Here is a 17,900-nt window from a genome sequence, read left to right as displayed (position 1 = left end):
ATAAGTAGAAATTAACATTAACCAAGATAAATAGCTGGAAAAGTGTTCATTGTTATGCTAATGCGGTAACTATTGTAAATGTATAGGACCTAATCACCAAACCAGTTGCAAACCAAACTATAAATATGTTCTATTCAGTACATGCTGAATATTTTATAATCATATACCATATGATGCTAGCAGGAGGCATGTTTAATGAATTCTGTAGTCTAAACTTCCGTGCATCTATTTCTGCTTATAAATTCAGTTTAAGAAATCCCTGCTGTTAACAGAACGTTTAATGCCTAAAGGTTTTTTTTAAAGATTCCATTAATGCCATTCCCCAAGCACATGGTCAATTATGTTTATTTGCTTCTACTTACATAATATTCCGATGTTGGCATACAGATTTCCTATGAAACGCGCATGCATGATGAAATCACCCAGGGAGATATTTCTGTTTTAAATGTAACTTATTAAGAGAGAATTGCTGCTTTGGTGATGTCTAATTGTTTGAGACTCGGGATCAAACCAGACAAAGTATTTACACGGCATTCAGAGGGGCCATCATATAAGCCATCATATTGGAGCGCTGTGCCAGCGTGATGGAAACTGCTAAGTGTTGGAATCTGAACCCACTCTGACTGAGCAGTGACAGACAATAAAATGGCATGGAAATGGCATTCGGATCGCTCGACTTTGTGCGCGTGTAGCCGCAGGCTAGAGAAGTTGCATGGCAAACAGCAATGGCATAAACGGAGAAAAGGGGTGGGCGGAAGTTAAGGAAGAAAGGAACAAGGGAAGCGGATGTCCCCTCGGCTTGATAGGGAACAGCTCTTTTAAATGTGTGGCAGCCCATAGGCCTGGCGTGAGCAAACTCTTGCCAGTGGCGCTTCATTCAGTGACACTTGAAATGCAAGACACAGCTTATCCAGGAAGTTTTCCTTGGGATCCCACACTGCTCGCTGGCCCAGTATATCTGCCTGTTCAGAGCGCAGTGTCTTTGTTCTTAGTCCTTCTATAAAGGGCCAGTTATTCCTCCAAGGTCGGGCTGTAGCCGTTTTCATGATCTATACATCGCTGGCTCATTTCATCCACTCCAAAATCAGAACACACACTGCCGTTCAGAAGTTTTTAAAAGAAGTCTCTTATGCTCGCCAAGGATGCATTTATTTGATTCAAAATTCAAAAAACAGTTGTGTATTTTTTTTTTTTTTGTCAGGATTCTTTGATGAATAGAAAGTTCAAAAGAATAGCATTTATTTTAAATATAATATTTTGTAACATTATACACGTCTTTACTGTCCCTTTTGATACATTTAATTCATCCTTGATGAACAAAAGTATTGATTTATTTTATTTATTTCCCCCCAAAAAATAAATAAAAATGCGTACTGACCCCAAACTTTTGAACGGTAGTGTTTAATGTAACAAAAGCTTTCTATTTCAGATAAATGCTGTACTTTTGAACTTTCTATTTATCAAATAATCATGAAATAACAATGTAAGCAACTGTTTTCAACATTGATAATAATAAGTTATGTTTTTGAGCATAAAATCATCATATTAGAATGATTTCTGAAGGATCATGTGACACTGAAGACTGTGTGTAATGATGCTGAAAATTCAGCTCACAGGAATAAATTACACTTTACTATATTAACATAGAAAACAGCTGTTTTAATTTGTCATAATGTTTCACAATATCAAATAATTTTAATCAAATAAATGCAGCCTTGGTAAGCAGAAGAGACTTCTTTTAAAACATTACAAATCTTACCAATCAAAAACTTTTGAACAGCAGTGTATGTCATCAATAAAGTTATTTAGCAACAGCTCATATTTCATTCTCAGTGTCCGTGCGCCTTTTATTATTTTTTATTTTATTTATTTTTTTCATAAGCGTTCTTTGCAGTCACTCTTGGTTATTGTTCGGTTAAAAGCAAGGACAGCTCATAATGCGCTCCTCTATTTATCCAGCACTTGTAATAAAAACGAAAGGCCTGTGCTATAAAAGTCCTCTGAGCCCTGGTGTAAATTTGCGGCTGTCCTTTCTCTAGCATTATAGTCTCCTTAACCTTTAAAGTCGACATCAAGTCAAAATTGGCCCTAGTCACTTTCTTAATAACATGTTCCTGGTTTTATTGTACACAATTCTTTAGCCCACTTTAATTTAAGTCTTCAGAAATAACTTTCCTTTGTTTTATCATCCACGAGTGGAGACAAGAATAACTAACCAGTAGTCAAAGTGTTATTTACAGATTGCTTTAGATGAAAAGATGAGGTTATGGCAATAATAACAAATAACAATGTGTTCACACTCTCAAGGAGTCTGATCCTTTTTCAGGTTACTAGAAAGAGAGATGATTGTATCTGTCTGTTATGTGTTTTATCAACGTGAGTTCATGAGTATTCATACATTGTATGTCTTTGTAACAATTAATCGCATCCAAAATAAAAGTTTGTGTTTACATAATATATGTGTGTGTACTGTGAATAATTATTTTGTATATATAAATACACACACACATGTATGTATATATTTAGGAAAAAAGTGTTATATATATATATATATATACATACATACAGTATATACATGCAAACATTTCTCAAATATATACATGCATATGTGTGTATTTATATATATACAAAAACAATTATACACAATACACACACATATATTATGTAAACACAAACTTTTATTTTGGATGTGATTAATCGCGATTAATCGTTGCACAGACCTAGTAAATTCACTTACGTTTGCATAGACAAAAAAAAATGATATTGAAGCATTGACAGCATTTAAAACATCCATTGTTTACATACAGTAAGATCAACTTTACCGACGTAATCATTGTTATGTATGCCGTGGGACACAAAAGTAGATTTCTGAATATGCTGTGACTCAAGAAAATGACCATCAAATGTACCACAACTGCACCATAAAATAATTCATTTAAAGGAATTCATTTCATTGTTGCTCTGTAATTCAAATATTCAAAATCATATGATTGTGTTGGATGAGAAACTCAAATTCAAGTCTTCGTTCAATGATCTCTATCCTCAGTAGCGATCATAACCGTCAAATACCACTGATTAACAAATTACAAATCTGCTACTTTAAGAAGCTTTATGATAAAGGTTTACGTGTACGCTCTCGCCTGCTTCATCACGGATTGTGACGTGCCGTGTTTCAAGTGATGTTTGTTCCCGTTCGCTATCTCAGAGTCAGCATCATTAGAAACGCTTCGAACACCAGAGGAAGTCAGCAGAGAAAAGCCCCGCCCCCTCGTGACGGGATTGGTCACATGATTGTGAGGGCAGGAAACGGGCTTTTTTGGTTCACTGCAGTTTTAAGGAGAAGATGAATTTGCACATTAAATTTGCATTTTAAAAACACCACATATACATACAAACAACTTTTCTTGATTTTCAACACGGGGGGTCTTTAATATTCCTCTGCATACTTCACATTGAAATTCTTTTCCAGAAGTAACAAAAGATCAAATATTTTGACAAACGCTGAGGAATGAGAGGGATTGTGAAATAGAGAAGCCACACAGGGAGGATTTGAGACAGACAGTAAAGTGAATACCATCTCGGATTGTTAGAAGTCAACATTTCGCCAATAGGTCCCTCGCCACATTGTGACCTTTTCGATATGTAAATCTGGGCTCAATCCATTGTCACTCTGACCCACTTCTCCTGCTCTTCAGAATGGGATGCACTTTACATTCAGTGCGCTTTTACACTGACGCATAGGTCAAAGAGGCTGTATTAGCTCACTGCAAAAGCTGAAGTGTGTGGAGACGCTGGGCCAGATGGGCGGCCGTCCGCTGAGGTTAATATCAATGTGATATAAAGTGCTGTATAGAGCTGGGAATCTTATTCAGAACCAGTTGCATTTGAAACTATTTATTCACATGACATTCATTTCTGTCAATGGTTCTTGAACATGCATGTTTTAATGACTATACAAATGAAACACTGTGCTAAACTGGTGGTGCTACAAGAAAACTTAATGAAAAGTAAATGCAGTGTCAAAGTGAATAGTGTGGTCTGGTTCATCATGATTAATGACTGATGAACAACCATGGTCAAAAAGACCCAAAAATCAAACTCATGTCTGAATCATCTAGTGACGAACTTGCCCAATTATCAAATTATTGTTTTTATATTGTCCAACTCAACATGACGTCCTGTAAGACTCATATCTGTGTAATTACAGATTAGTTGTTCGTAAAATCTAAAGGTATGGTACAATAAGTGTGTTAGGTATGCATTACGTGATATTAAATATTTGTTACAGATTTGTTAACATAAGTCAATAAAAATATGACTGTTTATTGTTAATGTTAACTCAATTCCATTAAATAATATCAACAAATACAATTTTTAATTTTAATATTGTATTAGTAAATGTTTAAATGAACAAACTAAGATAAATAAATTATTTAGAAGTATTTTTCATTGTTAAAGTACAATACATACATAAAGTACAATCATAACCATCGTTAAGGAACCAGCATCATTACATTGGATATCATTTCCAAACCTATATCTGAATTACAGGAATAAACTGTTATGTTCATTGACTGTCCATAGGAAATGACATCAAGTACGGAAGCTTGTTCCCGCCAGAGAATAAAACATTTTAAAAGATAATTGTGACTTATTATCTCAGAATTGTGAAATGTAAACTCGCAGTTTACAGTATATCTCACAATTCATCTTTTCGTAATGGCAATTCATCAAAAACATCTTTTCTCACAATCCTGACTTTATAACACACAACTGTGACTTTATATCACGCAATAAAAAGATAAAAAGTCAGAAATGTGAGATTGTCGCAATTACCTTTTATATTTTTTTATTCTGTGGCAGAAACAAGCTTTCATAAAGTACAGCTTTTATTCATTTAATTCATCATTCATTGATGTTATTGATGGTTAATAAATGCATTTGTATTTCAACATGTGATTTTCGCTGACGTGTGTTTAACGTCAGCCATATATTAATGCAGAATCATTTGGAGTGCGAATACTCTCAATGAAAAATAATACATTTTATGGGAACTGCAACATGATGCCATTAAATCCAGACTCACTATAAAGGACATTTGAAGTGACAGAGCTTTCTCGCCTCGGGTATCACAGCTGCCACCTCTCTCAAACAATACATTCATTCAACTTAACCTAACAGTGTGTAACGCCACACACCTAGTGCGCTACAACACACACACGAGACAGGTCTTTCCATGCACTTTAAACACGCGTACGCTAAAACTTGCACTTCTTTAAAAGAACAGCATGCATAAAAAGATTGATCTCACTTCTCTGATCCTTTCCCACTGAAAAGGATCCATGAATCCATTGGGATTTAAACCATGAATCATTGGGTGACCAGGATTTGGTCAAGTAGGACAAGTTCCCGGAACAGCTTTCCAATTGACCCGACAGATTTTAGGGATAGGGTTTTTGATAATACTGTAGCTAAACATGTAGATCAACGAATGTGCTGATTTATCCAACTGTATCTGTACAAACACTGATGATGACATTGTGGTGATGTGATTAGTTGCATCTGTGTTTTGTAGCGTTCACTTGAAATGAACACTAATGATAAAATGATAACGCTTTGAAAAGCAGAGTCGAATCTATATTAAGCCATTTTAAAACGGACGTGAAGAATAATGACGGTTTCTCTATCTTTACAAATTGTAGCTTGTTCTGTTAATGCTTTTTAATGCTTTTATTTATAGTGTTAAGCTCTTGACCTCTGAAAAGTATGTCATTTATTTGAATGAAACTGCAGCACTCATTGTATTGTACTACTACTTTGTTTGAAAAAAAACTGTATATATGATTTGTAATATTAAGAACAGACTTAAAAAGAGGTTGGAACACAATTGATCGTTTATTTTAAAGCTCTGCTATTAATTTAATAATCTGTCTTTTTTTGTTGACATTTAACCAAATGTACACCAAAATTCTAACCTCTTATTAGGTTGTGTTCTAATCGATGCACAATGTGAACTTGATTCTGTATATAAGCAATCATGTTGTACATTTAAGAGATTTGTGTTATTGGTCAGTTAATGTAAGTTAATGAATACTGTCTAATATTGATCACATGTGGCAGCTCTTTGTTAAGCTTTTTTGTCCATTTTTCTTGTCTTGATGATCATACTATTTTGAATTTTCCTGTGCTTCTCTGTATTTTCCCTGCTTTACTAACAGGAACCCATTCCAAAAAACAGGGCGAGGATTTATCTGATAACGACGGTGATGAAGATGAAGGTATTCTCTTTGGTGACAAAAGACAATTGCATGTCTTGTTTTTTTTTTTTTTTTCTGTACTTTGAATGCAGCCCTCCCTCTTGCACCTTCTTATCTTCTCTCATGGTCTAAAGAGTCATCGAAGTCCTTTGTGTGGCTGTGGAGGATGACTGTGTTTTGAATACATCAATACTTAGCATGTCAGGGAGATTTTTGAGAGGGAGAGTGAATTGCGTAGGTGCCGCTTAGCTTCGTGTTTTTGTTGTTTTCTTTCTTTCATCTGTTGTAAATCAGAGGCTACAGATGCATAATTGTGTTGATTAGTGCAGTGATTCTCAACTAGTTTTGCTTCACCACTTAACATAATGATTTATCATACAAAAGTAACAAGAATATCCTTAAATAAAGAAATCTCATGAACAGTATAAGCCCAACAATATGCTAAATTATTGAGTTTGGTTTCTAAATGTTTTTACATATATGATTTACGATGCATATAAATACCAAAAATTGGAATAAGGTCAGTTGTGTCAGTAATTCACAACACAACACACTTTGAGGTCAGCATGAAACATATTTATCCTTGTCACAAGTATTCTTGGGTCGTATTGGCTCGCACCTTACAAAATTTTGTCCATACATTTCAAGGATAATGGCATGCTACACAAAAAGTCCATGTCGCCATCAAGTCTCTGATTATTTTGTATCAAAAATACAGAGTGATTGTAGACTATTTAACACAATGCAAACTGCTCAACACGAACGTCACACATTGCTATGACCTCCACATGAGAAACGTTTTACATTGCATCATGAAAGGGTGATTTTACTAGTTATTTATTTACATAGAATATGTTATGCCTGCGATGCCATGTCAAAAAGCACTTTATAGTTAGATCAACAGGATCCGTTTCTGAAAGGTCTGTAGCAGATGGTGTCAAAGTTGAAATTGGTTGAACCTTGAGCGTTGTGTTACAGTGCTTGACCTGCGTGCAACATAAAGCCGGCTGCACTGATGATGCTTGACGCCTCGTTCTATTGAGTGTCATCTAGTCATGTAATAACTACTGTAAACTAGTTCAAGGCCATTGTATAGTGCAAAACACATCTTTTCATGAAGTGTAAATCAAAATATTTGTGTTTTAGTCACTCCCGTGTATAGCATGCAAGGTTTGCTCACGCTGTCTGTGTTTTGCAACATGGAGGCACATATGAGGCAAGCATGGGGTATCACAACACAGTTTTTAAAACAGCCGAATGGATTTAGATGAGGAGAGAGAGGCTGACAAGTTGTGGTAAGAGGATTAGCCTTGGGGGGGGCGGGGGGGGGGGGGGGGGGGGGGGGGTAGGGAGAATGCGCGCAAGAGAAGTTGCCAATCAGCAAGAGCATTGTTCAATTTCAGCATTTATCTTGGGATATTCTGGGCTCAGGGTGGATATCTGGTGAGATTAGAATAGGGAAAGTATTCTTCCCCAGTTACTGCAAAAGGCTTAAACCCCAGAACCTATCTCAAATCCTGTTATTGTTGTTCCTTTATGCTCCTAAACTGACAATAGATTTTATAGGTGAGGGACATGTTCAGTGCTGGAGTTATGGTCTAGCTGTACGCCCATACTGAGCCATTGTTGGTTCAGACCAAGTGCTGCTCTCAGTTTGTGTTTAGCTGGCCACATTTACTGTGTCGCAGGCGAGATGGCTTTGCATTTGCAATTCTACTGTTGTACTTTACAGCAGTGTCTAAGGCTGAAATGGAAACTGAAGCAAGTCACGTTTGAAGCGACTCAGTCAGGGGTATTAACAGCAGTGTTGATCGATATGCTTTCTTCAATACCAGTAGAGGCAGAGGCCTTGTAATGCACACGTCCACATGTAGTGGAGCTTCCCTCTGGAGGATTTGGACTTCCAATCCAAAGCGGTTGCATTACCTTTGCAATTGGCTGGTTCAGACAATCCAATTTCTGACTTGTGCAAATGTGGCGGCTCTCCATGAAAAATCCACTAGGCTCCAGCAGTCAAGCAGCATGTCCTTCCAGAGGCTTTTCCGCCAGGTCTGGAGGTTGAGTTTATGGCCGAAGCAGTCCCAGTGGGATTTGGATTCAGTTCTGGATTGAGATGTAGTCCACTGAGGTGTCCGTGTTCTAGCCCAAGGCATGTTTTTGCATGAGGTGCCAATTACCTTGCATCAATGGCCTGGCTGTTTTTCCTTGACTCTGAAGGACCCAGGGATATGGCGTCAACTGTGACAATAGGGAACATGGCTTGTGAAGCATGCCATAAATTTCAAATAAAACAAGAATACAAAGCAGGCAAAAGTGGCAAATTAGCTAAATGCATTTCCCTAGATTGGAAGGTTGTTGTTGGTAAATAGTTCCTAGAGCATTCCTTTGTGATCTCCACTGAAGATATCAACTGTAAGAGAGTTACAAATGAGTGTTGACACTTGAACAGCGCCGGAATGATATTCCACTTGAGCCAACTATATATAAGTATGCCCCATTTGTCTAACAAGGCGTGCAAGTCAAAGCAACAATACTCGCATACAGAATCTACAGTTGAGCTGCCACTGCATATTTGTGAATTATAGTAGTAGTGATCATGACACATTGTTCACCTTACAACCTCTACTTGTCTCTGGCTACATTGTATCATTGTGAATCTAGGACATGCTTCCTTGGCAAACATTTCTAGACGACATCACCACACACTTAACCCTTCACCAGGTCAGGAAGGAGTCTTCAGGCTCAAATTAAGGCAATCTCTTTCTGCTCACTCTGATTGAATCCCAATTAATCTGCTTCTAGGTAGGAATGCAAGCTAGGAAGTCAATACATTAGTATTTGGACATCTGTGTCATAAAATAACACCTTGTTAACATGATAAATGCACATACATTCCTATAGGTAAAAGTGTGCTTGGGCGTATACATCCAAATTCCACCTGAAACAAGCAACTTTCCAAGCAATTTGATGTGTTTGATTTAGGATGCAGCAATCCTAATCTGATTTACTGTATCTGATGGATACATTATGACTTTGGATTCAGCCCAGATGTCTGTCTTTAGCACTGAAATAGACTGGGCCCATATGACATAATGTAACTAGCAAGCTGTTGGCATCATTTCTCAGCTGGTGGTCCTTATTTCAGTCATCAAGCTTGGCACAAACATATTGCAGTGCCTTATCAATCTGTAGAACATCTCTGTCAGTTAAGCCAACGTCAGGTGCTGCTAAGCAAAGCTATACAACACATCCTACCACTGTTGTTTTTACTGTTATTGTACATTTTGTAGCTGTATATTTAGGAACATAGAACTAATTATTAATGCAGAACATGGTAGTAGTAATAAATTGCCCTTGGCCCACAGGAAGATATACCCTGTCTTATGTGTCTGCTGTCATAGACTTCCCACTGCTGACAATAGATGCACATTGCCAATGCATTGGCTTGCTTATCCATGTGCCCTAATTGGGCAAAAGAGCCCTTGACTCCTCTAGACGCCAACCATCTTCTGATGGTGCCAGTTGCCAGGCCAGCTCCACCTGCTGGGGTGTTAGGGTGGATTTCACAGAGTTCAGTACCCACTGTCACACAGGATGGGTTAAATAAACATTGGGCCAAACTGGATGTATGCCTGTTTGTATAATTTTGTGCCAGTAGTTGAAGGAACAGACTGCAGACATAGTGCATATGTTGCGTTGTTGGCTAGTTGAAATAACTCCTATCCACAGTCTTAAACTTTGATGTATAACTTGTCCTGCAAAGTTTATGGCAAAGACATGAGTGACCTCAAATTACACAACTTGTTTTGGAGAGGTGTGCTATCCGTTTTCCAAGAGATTGAACTAACGATGAACTTACAATACATTTGTAAAAAAAAAATGTAAAAAAAAAAATATATATATATATACATATATATATACATATATACACTGAAGCCCTGTTCACACCAAGACGAATGTTTGGAGCGAAAATTTGCATGATACATTTTTTTTATGGCTGTTCGGGCCAATATGAACATTTGCATACCGCCAATATGATTTTGTAATGTGAGTTGTTCTAATCTCTTTACCATCGCACTGCAAATAAAACTGGCTAACCAATAAGATTTGCACCTTTGTGCACATGCTCAGATCTGCTGCTGTTACCTAAAACAACAATGAATTGCAGTGGAAGAATCCTCTCTGTACTTATGTATTTGGTATTGTTTGATAAACACCAGAGTGCAGGGATCGGAAACCTATGGCATGTGTGCCAACATTGGGGAGGAATATTCACTTTATGAGGTTAGAATGGTTGAATTATCCCAAATAATTGATTGATTGATTGATTGATTGATTTATTGATTGACTGATTAATTGATTGTGTAGTGCTTTTATGGCTCAGTGGCTTTATGTCTGCATGGGTTTCCTCTGGGGGCTCTGGTTTCCCCCATAATCAAAAAACATGCAGTATAGGAGATGCTAAATTGTCCATAGGTGTCTGTGAGTCCCAAGCCAGGTAACGGGGAGGGTTGGACAAAGACCTGGCGATCTACTCCCAAAAAAAAATAATTTATAATGTATAGCCAAGAAAATTCATTGACAGTCTCTCATTTGACAAGAGATGACCCATTGAATCACCAAGATTAAGCACCACCTACTGTCAGATAGTGAAATTCCCTTTTCATTCAGCCTGTCCACCATTTTTGGTCAACCCAGACAAATCGCTTGTGAAAGTCAGAGTGCATTTTTGTGCCAAACATTTATTTTGGTGAGAACAGGCATTCACACTGATGCAGGGACTCACACTTTTTCTCGTTGAAACCAGAGCAATATAGAGTCTGGAGGGTGAACTCTTTGGGCTATTAAACCTCCTAGACACCCTAGCAGTGTGGTGGTGGGTTTTGCATGGACAAAGGCACTCACATTTGTAAAGTCTATTTTCCTTTGCATCAGTCTCAGGAAATTGTTTCAAATTGGAGTTTTTCATCAGGAGGAGTGTGAGTGTATGCAGCAGTGCTATTGGTTAGTAGCGTGTAAGGTGTCTGAGGTGGAGTCTGCATGGTGGTGCATTGGGTTTCAGAAGAAACTGTCTACACCCTCACCGCACTGCACCCCCCCTCCCCCCCCCACACACACAAACACACACATACACACCATCTCTCCCTCTCTCTCTCTCTCTCTCTCTCTCTCTCTCTCTCTCTGTTTCTGTCTCTCTCTCTCTCTCTCTCTCTCTCTCTCTCTCTCTCTCTCTCTCTCTCTCTCTGTTTCTGTCTCTCTCTCTCTCTTTCTCTCTGTGTGTCTCTCTCTCTGTCTCTCTCTCTCTCCCTCTCCCTCCTCCTCATTCACTGCTAGAAGCTAGACTTCAAAGAGCACATCAAACCCCCTGTCTCTGTGTTAGTACCATACACATACACCACAGCCCAGCCTCAAGAACTCACCTTCCTCAAAGGTCACTCGTCCAAATCTAGATTAAGGTTGAGCCATTGAAGTCTAAGTCTACAAATTGCCACATGCACACCTTTTGCATTTCACTTAGGCCTATATGTGTCATTAAAACTTGTAGTGCTAGTACCGCAGAAAAGGCATACCCCTACATCCCATTATACCTACTCTCTTACAGTATGCGAAAAGCCCTGTGTGAAATGAGTAGTATGAAGTTTTTGTATAATAGTACCCAAACGACATTCTGCCAGTGAAGCCGTGTGTCTGATGTCGTAGGTCACATGACATTGCCAGCATTCAGGATGTAGCATGTCTATGGCTGTTTAACTCTTACCTTAAGGGGAATCCCCGCCGCCATTTTGAAGTCGATCAACTTCGTCAAGGGGATGGATGTGGGAGTTTATTCCGAAGAGTCTACATAACATGTACACTTAAGGCAGATCCATAGACCACAATGTAACATGATTGTAACTTCACAGCAGGTCACGTTTAATTTACCCCCAGCCCACACCACATCACTCTAGGCTATGATATACTGTAAGTTATAACTCTAGTGTATATATTTAGAGTTATACACACACATATCTATATATAGTTGTAGCTACTGTAGGTTGCTGTAGACAGTGTATAAAGGCTGCATGTGTATGTATTATGTATTTTCCTGCAGAGTCCGAGCCACGCTTACTTTTTTTCTATCCATAATAGCTTCAGAAATATTCAGTTTGACCTGGAAATGTCGATATCCAACATTTATGTTATCGGTGATGAGCTCAGCAGTGGGGTCTAAAGTCGAAACCTCAGCTCGGGAGCTCATACAATGCTCACAATGAGATTGTTTGACAGTTTCCATGTTTTACAGCGTCAGTGCTAGTCCGGGCCACTTATCAGTGCTCACGCTGTCCGGTTCCTCTAGAGTGACAGGCCGTTGAGAGGTGGCCCGTGGAGAATTTTGAGAGGTTCACAGATAGCTTGACGCGTCCTCCTCCTCCTGAGCTCTACAGCTCTGACATCCACCATGTTTTAACACCCTAATCACAACTCTGATGGAGATGCTGAAGACTTTGTGAAGAAGGTTGTTCAACTCAGGGGTGTTAAGTGTTATTTCATTTTTTAGGAAGCAGGGGTCTTCACCTTCCTTAGTTCACTTGGAGATGATTGATGGAGGTTATATAAAGGAATAGGATGCATGTGAAGATTAAACATATGCATTGGTTTGTGAGTCTGTGTGTGTGTGTGTGTGTGTGTGTGTGTGTGTGTGTGTGTGTGTGTGTGTGTGTGTGTGTGTGTGTGTGTGTGTGTGTGTGTGTGTGTGTGTGTGTGTGTGTGTGTGTGTGTGTGTGTGTGTGTGTGTCATAGCAAATAAGTCATGTTTTCATGTCAAAGAACATATCAATCATTATTGTGCATTCATGAAGTTGACATTTCAGTTTAATGTCCTATAGTTTCACCCCTCATGTTTAAGGTCATTTATGTCCTGTTCATTCAAATGATGCTTTTGTGAAATGTCTTTATAATGCATTTTAATCAATATGTCTCCTCTTTTTCCTCAGGATGTGACTTTTGAAGGACTAGCTTGATTTTGATTTTGACATTATACATGAATATTTGCTAGTGAAGAGATCAGTTAGCAGAGTATTATGCTTTATACCAACATGATTTGAATCAACAAAAGAGGTTACTGATAACATTGACATGACTTATCTATGTATTGTTTTTCTAATTGATCTGTTCATTCTATATCTCATCCTGTGCATCCCTTGTCCAGGAAATCTTGTGCATTCTCTCTCTCTCTCTCTCTCTCTCTCTCTCTCTCTCTCTCTCTCTCTCTCTCTCTCTCTCTCTCTCTCTCTCTCTCTCTCTCTCTCTCTCTCTCTCTCTCTCTCTCTCACTTGCCCTCTTTTTCCCACTCCATACATTGTCTTTCTTCCGTATGATAAGTGTCAACAGAGAATTGTCATTTCAAAGCAGTGTCTTATCATACTTCTCTCAGATACCAGATAAGTCTTTAAACGTAACCGTAAATGTTTTTGCTGGCGGATCTAAAGTGGAAAAATTCTATACAAATCAGTTCTTGCTTGTTCCATCAGATCAGGCGCTTAATGTGTGAATGCGTTCTTACCGTGCAAAATAGACGTTAAGCAGACAGTGGCACAGTTAATGCAAATAACATTGTTTTTTTTGCACAAAAAAGCAAGTCGGTAATTTGCTGTGACCACATACATGCAAATAAGCGCATATTTAACAGGAGGGCTTGAATGCGAACGGGGGCAAATGCACTGGAGTGGTGCTTGCGATTAGGCTTTCTCAAAGATTCTGAATTTTGATCTGCCGTATCCATGGCAACTTTCAATACAATACAGCATTTTGAGTCTCAACCCAGCAGGCTTGTGTCTCTTTCATCTCGGTAGAGAGACCATTTTCTCTGCTTGTGTCCTCTTTTATATTATGTCATTAAAAAATATGAGCTGATAATGATTGACTGTTAAATGTCTATAAAAACATATTAAAAAAACAAGAAACTTTGTGATTTCTTTTAAAGGAATAGTTTGGAAATTGAAAAAAATCTTTTATTCTTCCTCATGTACTTCTAAACCTGTATTAATCTTCCTTTCAGGAAACACAAAAGGAGATATTGCAATAGATTGTCCGACCTTCTGTTTTCCATATAACAAAAGTGAATGTTGATATAGCTACTGTATACAACAAACTTTATTATTTTCAATAAAACATCAACCGGTTGATAAAGATCTATTCATTCTCTTTTTGTACACTTTTGTACACATATGTGACAAATTGGTTTGTAATACCATTCTTTTGATGGTTACTGGCAACCACAGCCCTGTTTTTGTTTAGTTTTTTTCTTAAATTGAAGTTTAATGCCATAAAGCCTAATATATTACTAACATATTTTTTACGGCGAAGCACTTGCAACCACAGCTGCTAGTTTTTTTACCGTGAACTTTAGTTAAATGTCATAAAACCTAAAATATTTCTACTGTTAACCAATTAACATGTTTTATCGATTATATTTTTACTGTTAAAATGACGACCAATTTTTACATAGTACTGTCAAGCTTCAAAAATGAACTCATACAACTTGTGCACTATATTCCATGTCTTCTGTAGTCATACAGTCATGTTAATTTAGTTTTAAAATGTAAGAAACTTTAGAGGTCACGTTATAAGAAAACCAATAGCATTTGGTGTCAATGATGCCAAACCTATTGTGTCGTCCAATTGCACCAAATGTTAACTGAATTCCAGTAGAGAGGGAGATTTCCAGTGAATAATGACATAAATTTTGTTCTGGCCTCAGAACATTTGGAATTTAGTACTTTTAGTATATATGTATGGACTTCTTTTGTGGTGCTTTTTTGAGCTTGGCAGTGTAAAACAACATTCACTTTTTCCTAAGATGATTACGCATTTCATGGAGGCAAAACAATAATATGGGATCAGAATAATCATTTTAATTGTTGGCTGAACTAAAATACCCACCCCCCTCCCGCCTCAATTGCTGCCCGTTTTAAACCCTTCGGTGTGTGTGTGCCACAGCAGTGAAGTCTAACAAGGCCATTTAATTTGCGATGAGCTCATCATTTAGGCCACTAAAGCGTGTTAGAGCCGCCTGCAATAGCCAGTTAGGTTCTGACCTTCCATATGGCTTCATCTGTTCATATCTGTTTTGCGCATACTGTTCATTACGAGAGACAAATGACTCGGCTGATATGAGATGCATCTCAGACTGTAATCGAGCTGGTGGCTGGTATCTGGGAGGACTGTGAGATGCATTGCTGTGTTGAATCAGGCCAGTGGGGGAGTGAGAGTTTAATGGTGGCCACTCTTGCAGACATACGAGACACTGGAGCCAAACCTGTGATGGTGTACATTCACGGTGGATCGTACATGGAGGGCACTGGGAACATGATTGACGGAAGCGTGCTGGCCAGTTACGGAAACGTCATCGTTATTACGCTCAACTTTCGAGTCGGCGTCCTAGGTAAGCACTTTTCGTTGTTATATAACTTTCCAGGAGCAGTCAAATTGGAAAAATAGTATAGAGAACTAACATTTTTGCATATGTTTGCTAATGTGTGGGTTTAATTATTAAAACTACTATGTTTACGTTTACTTGAATAATATGCTGAATGCTGCTTGCTGTATCAGTAAATGCAAAACACTAAAGCAAGAGATTCTGTTGATTTAATGAATCAGCGGTACAAACTCTTGCCAAAGTTCAATCAGTTTGGCTTTTTGTTTTTTCTTTTTGTTTTGTTTTTGTTTGGCTTGCCCAGTGTTGTGTTGATTGAGAAAAATGCTATATAAATGGAATTAATTAATTAATTATTATTATTATTATTATTATTATTATTATTACTTGAAAAAATCTGTGCAGAAAAATGTCCAGTCATCCAGTTATGCTTTTAAATTTGTCACATACGCACAATGAAGAGTATTTTTAAAGCTGATTCTGAATCTAAAATACATCCCATATACATCCCAAAAAGAAGAGTCTTTGTTATACTGAAGTTCCTTCAGTAAGAGGATGTTTAACAGATGCTTTTATTTATATGCAGCAATCCTTCTGGAGTAACCTGAAGTCAAATGTCTTGATCAAAAGCACACTTTGTATAGTTCATGGCTGACTTCTTGCTGGATTTGAACCTATAACTTTTTGGAGACAAGACCACATATGTTAAAGCGTTACTTCGCCGATTTTCAACCCACTTTAGTATTCTTACAATGTCGGTAGTATATGTAAATTAACGACGTTCACTCATTCCTCATGTTACCTGGATTGAGAAATTCAGCAAACGTCCGCCGGAGGACAAAATGCTCCAGGGTTTTGGGGAAAAATACAGATTATACTTCTATATTTTTGTATCCCCACCCACGGACCGTCGGATCGACAGAGGGTTATTCACAGAACAGTTATTGTAAGAGTAATTTTATCACTGAAAATTGTATTGTACTATGTCTAGGATTATGGTAAAAATTGAACACTCTTGCAACCAGCTTTACGTGACGGTGTTTTGCTTCAGGCGGAACGTCTCGGTTACGTATGTAACCCTAGTTCCCTGATAGGGAACGAGACGCTGCGTCAAACGCTGCGGGAACGCCCCTGCGTTGTGCGTCATGAAGCACGTATGGAATCAGCCCAATGGAGAGATGAAACGTCATAGGCGGGTGACGTCATCGACCAGGAAACTATAAAGCACCCCAAAAACACAAGCGCATTAGCTTCTGATAGGCTTGAAGGAAGCGCTAACGGGAGTGCCGGGAGTATGGCGGAGCGACGCAGCGTCTCGTTCCCTATCAGGGAACTAGGGTTACATACGTAACCGAGACGTTCCCTTTCAAGGGAACTTCGAGCTGCGTCAAACGCTGCGGGAACGCGAATACCCACGTCGCCATAGGACCAAATGACCGTCATGTGAGACTAGCGCACAGAGGACGAGAGCACCTGTGCCCCAGGGGTAGAGCTTAAGTCTAGGTCATAGAACTTAATAAAAGTATGCGGTGAAGACCATCCAGCCGCATCACAAACATCACTCAGGGAAACCCCCGACAAAAGAGCTTTAGAAGCAGCCATACTCCTGGTAGAGTGAGCTCGGACAACCAAAGGTGAAGGCTGGCCAGCCGACTCATAAGCAAGTGAGATAGCCTCAACCACCCACTTGCTCATTCTCTGTTTAGACGCCGGACACCCTTTCCTGGGTGGCCCGAAACATACAAAAAGTTGTTCTGATTTCCTCCACAGGGCAGCTCTGTGGACATAAGCGTCTAATGCCCTAACAGGGCAGAGTGAATTAAGTTTCTCCTGGTCCGATGACATAAATGGAGGAGGACAGAAAGCCTGCAGAACCGTAGGTCTAACAATATTAGTAGGAACCTTAGGAACGTAACCTGGTCTAGGATGCAGAAAAGCTTTAACCATGCCAGGTGCAAATTCCAGGCACGAGGGTGAAACCGACAGAGCCTGCAAATCTCCGATTCTTTTTAGTGAAGAGATAGCAAGCAAAAAGATAGTCTTAAAAGTGAGAAACTTCTCGGGAACTTCTTCGATAGGTTCAAAAGGAGCTAGGGAAAGACCTTCTAATACAATGGCCAGATCCCAAGTCGGCACCCTCGTACGAACTGCTGGCCTCAGCCTCAAAGTGCCACGGAGGAAACGAGTTATAAGCGGGTGTCTCCCAAGAGAAACTCCACTGAAAGGGA

The 17,900-nt window shown here is 38.8% G+C and overlaps 1 protein-coding gene across 2 annotated transcripts in view; it reads left to right on the top strand.

Annotated features, from left to right (window-relative positions):
- Nucleotides 1-17,900, top strand: part of nlgn3a (neuroligin 3a) — a 237,642-nt gene that overhangs the window by 83,100 nt on the left and 136,642 nt on the right. Inside the window, exons 4-5 of one of the 2 annotated variants that reach the window (XM_077235618.1) lie at nucleotides 6,219-6,278; nucleotides 15,532-15,681. In XM_077235618.1, coding sequence (XP_077091733.1) covers nucleotides 6,219-6,278; nucleotides 15,532-15,681 — 210 coding nt within the window. The remainder of the gene's footprint in view (nucleotides 1-6,218; nucleotides 6,279-15,531; nucleotides 15,682-17,900) is intronic. The other variant, XM_077235619.1, reaches the window with a different exon arrangement.

The sequence above is a fragment of the Siphateles boraxobius genome, unplaced genomic scaffold (assembly GCF_051911475.1).
Source record: "Siphateles boraxobius isolate OS27281-9 unplaced genomic scaffold, OSU_SipBor_1 2, whole genome shotgun sequence".
Taxonomy (NCBI): Eukaryota; Metazoa; Chordata; class Actinopteri; order Cypriniformes; family Leuciscidae; genus Siphateles; species Siphateles boraxobius.
The sequence above is the reverse complement of the archived record's forward strand: the minus strand, read 5'-3'. Positions and strand labels throughout refer to the sequence as shown.